Genomic DNA, 1,802 nt, shown 5'->3' with positions numbered 1-1,802 from the left:
CTAGGACATATGTACCGGAATGGGGTAGGCGGTGGCTTTGCATCCCTAAGTTGAAGCTTCTTTTGACTTAAAATTGAGTAAACAGGCAAATGGTCGCTAATATGTGTCTTAAGGACACCCGAGCAAAGAGGTGCACTTGTGCTATTTGTTATAATGACGTCGATAAGTGTGCAGGATTGGGCATGAAATCGAGTGGGGTGTTTTATAACATTTTTAAATGCGTTTGATTCCATGATATTGCAAAGTTCAAGACGTTGGGGGCTGGAAGTTAGCATATCAATGTTTAGGTCACCCCCGATAGTAAGATTGTAACCATTTTCATTGACCCACGACAGGAAAGTGTCTAAAAACGTAAAAAAGTTGCACATGTTACATTTGGGGGGGCGGTATACCACAGAAAAAATACCCGAAGAACATTTTACAGTCATAATCTCGTAATCGTCAGTAACCACAGAAAAAGCCTCGAGTATTTCACACTCAAACACATCTTTGACCAGGAGCATAACACCACCACCTAATTTATCACTGTGGTTCAAGAAATACGTGGCATAGCTAGGTATACGAAGAACGTCGGATTCATGGCGATACCAGGTTTCAGTAACCATGATGACGTCAAAGGAGAACTCAAACGATTCAAGCAGTATTGCTATCTCATCTGCCTTGTTTCTGGCTGATTGCGCATTTATATGAAGGTAGGAAATGTGGTGTTTTCTACCAGATACCAATAGGCTCAACTGGTGTGGCGTTAAGCAGTCTGCAGCCATTTTCTTTTTGCCCTGTTTTTCTTCTAGCTTTTTTTGCTAAAGGATGAAGCTCAACAAATTTAAACAATCTTTTCGAGATCGCTCTCAGTAGTTATCTGAAGCACCCTCGACTTCTCATCCTTTCGCGCAAAAATTTTGCCGCCTTTCGTCCAGGCAAATCGCCATTCGGCTTCCTTCTTGCGCGCTACAGTTTGTCCCAGTAGTTTTTTTAACTGTGAGCATAGGTGTTCATTGACGTAGACAAATGTCTTTCCTGGGAAACCAATATCAGCTGTCGTTAAGCGCAACTTTTTCGCCTTTTCCAGAACTGCGTCTCGCTTAGACCGGTTGTTGAACTGCACAACAATATGAGGGCAAGATGCATCCTTAGCAGTCACGCGATGGCAAATTTCTATGTCATCTTCTTTCACTGATTCGCCGACAGCTTCACCAATCTTCTGAACGACCCTGGTCAACCGTTCACCCTCCACGAAAGGAACATTTTTCACTTCAATATTTCGGTTTCGCGAGTACTGTTCTAGGGCGGTAGTCCTACGTTCATTGTTGAGAACGACCTGCTTCAGCTGACTGCAATCAGTCTTCAGAACATCATTTTGAGCCTTTAGCTCACCGTTTTCTTTTTCAAGCCGCGAGCACAGAGCCGAAATTTTTTCAAACTGCTTATTAAAAAAGTCTAGACTTGTTTTCACATCACGTATTTCCTTACGCAGCTCTCTCTCCAGGGCAGTCCGCATTTCGCGAAACTCTTGTTTCAACTCTTTAAAATGTTTTTCCATTTCGGCTGGCGACATCAAAAAACACTAAAAACACTATGGCAGCAGCAGCAGCAGCAGCAGAAAGCAACAGAACACTAAGGAAAGAAACAGCGATAGTACTGACCTGTAAAAACAATATGCAATGGTTCAGTAGGCTGTGCGCAGATCCGCTGCTGCTGCCAAAGTGTGGTTCAGTACACCCGGAGATGCTCCGAGCTGAACAGCTATCCAGGTGGCGCTCACAGCGGGGCACAACAAAAACACGACCACGATGATCACAGCC

General features: G+C 43.9%; 1 protein-coding gene across 1 annotated transcript; it reads right to left on the bottom strand.

Annotated features, from left to right (window-relative positions):
* Nucleotides 1-823: 823 nt before the first annotated feature.
* Nucleotides 824-1,498, bottom strand: LOC119165927 (uncharacterized). The gene has a single exon (XM_037417916.2). It carries the CDS (start codon nt 1,496-1,498, stop codon nt 824-826), a length of 675 nt encoding a protein of 224 aa, XP_037273813.2.
* Between the last annotated feature and the right edge of the window lie 304 nt (nt 1,499-1,802).

Source organism: Rhipicephalus microplus, unplaced genomic scaffold (assembly GCF_043290135.1).
Source record: "Rhipicephalus microplus isolate Deutch F79 unplaced genomic scaffold, USDA_Rmic scaffold_36, whole genome shotgun sequence".
In the NCBI taxonomy this organism is placed as follows: Eukaryota; Metazoa; Arthropoda; class Arachnida; order Ixodida; family Ixodidae; genus Rhipicephalus; species Rhipicephalus microplus.
The sequence above is the reverse complement of the archived record's forward strand: the minus strand, read 5'-3'. Positions and strand labels throughout refer to the sequence as shown.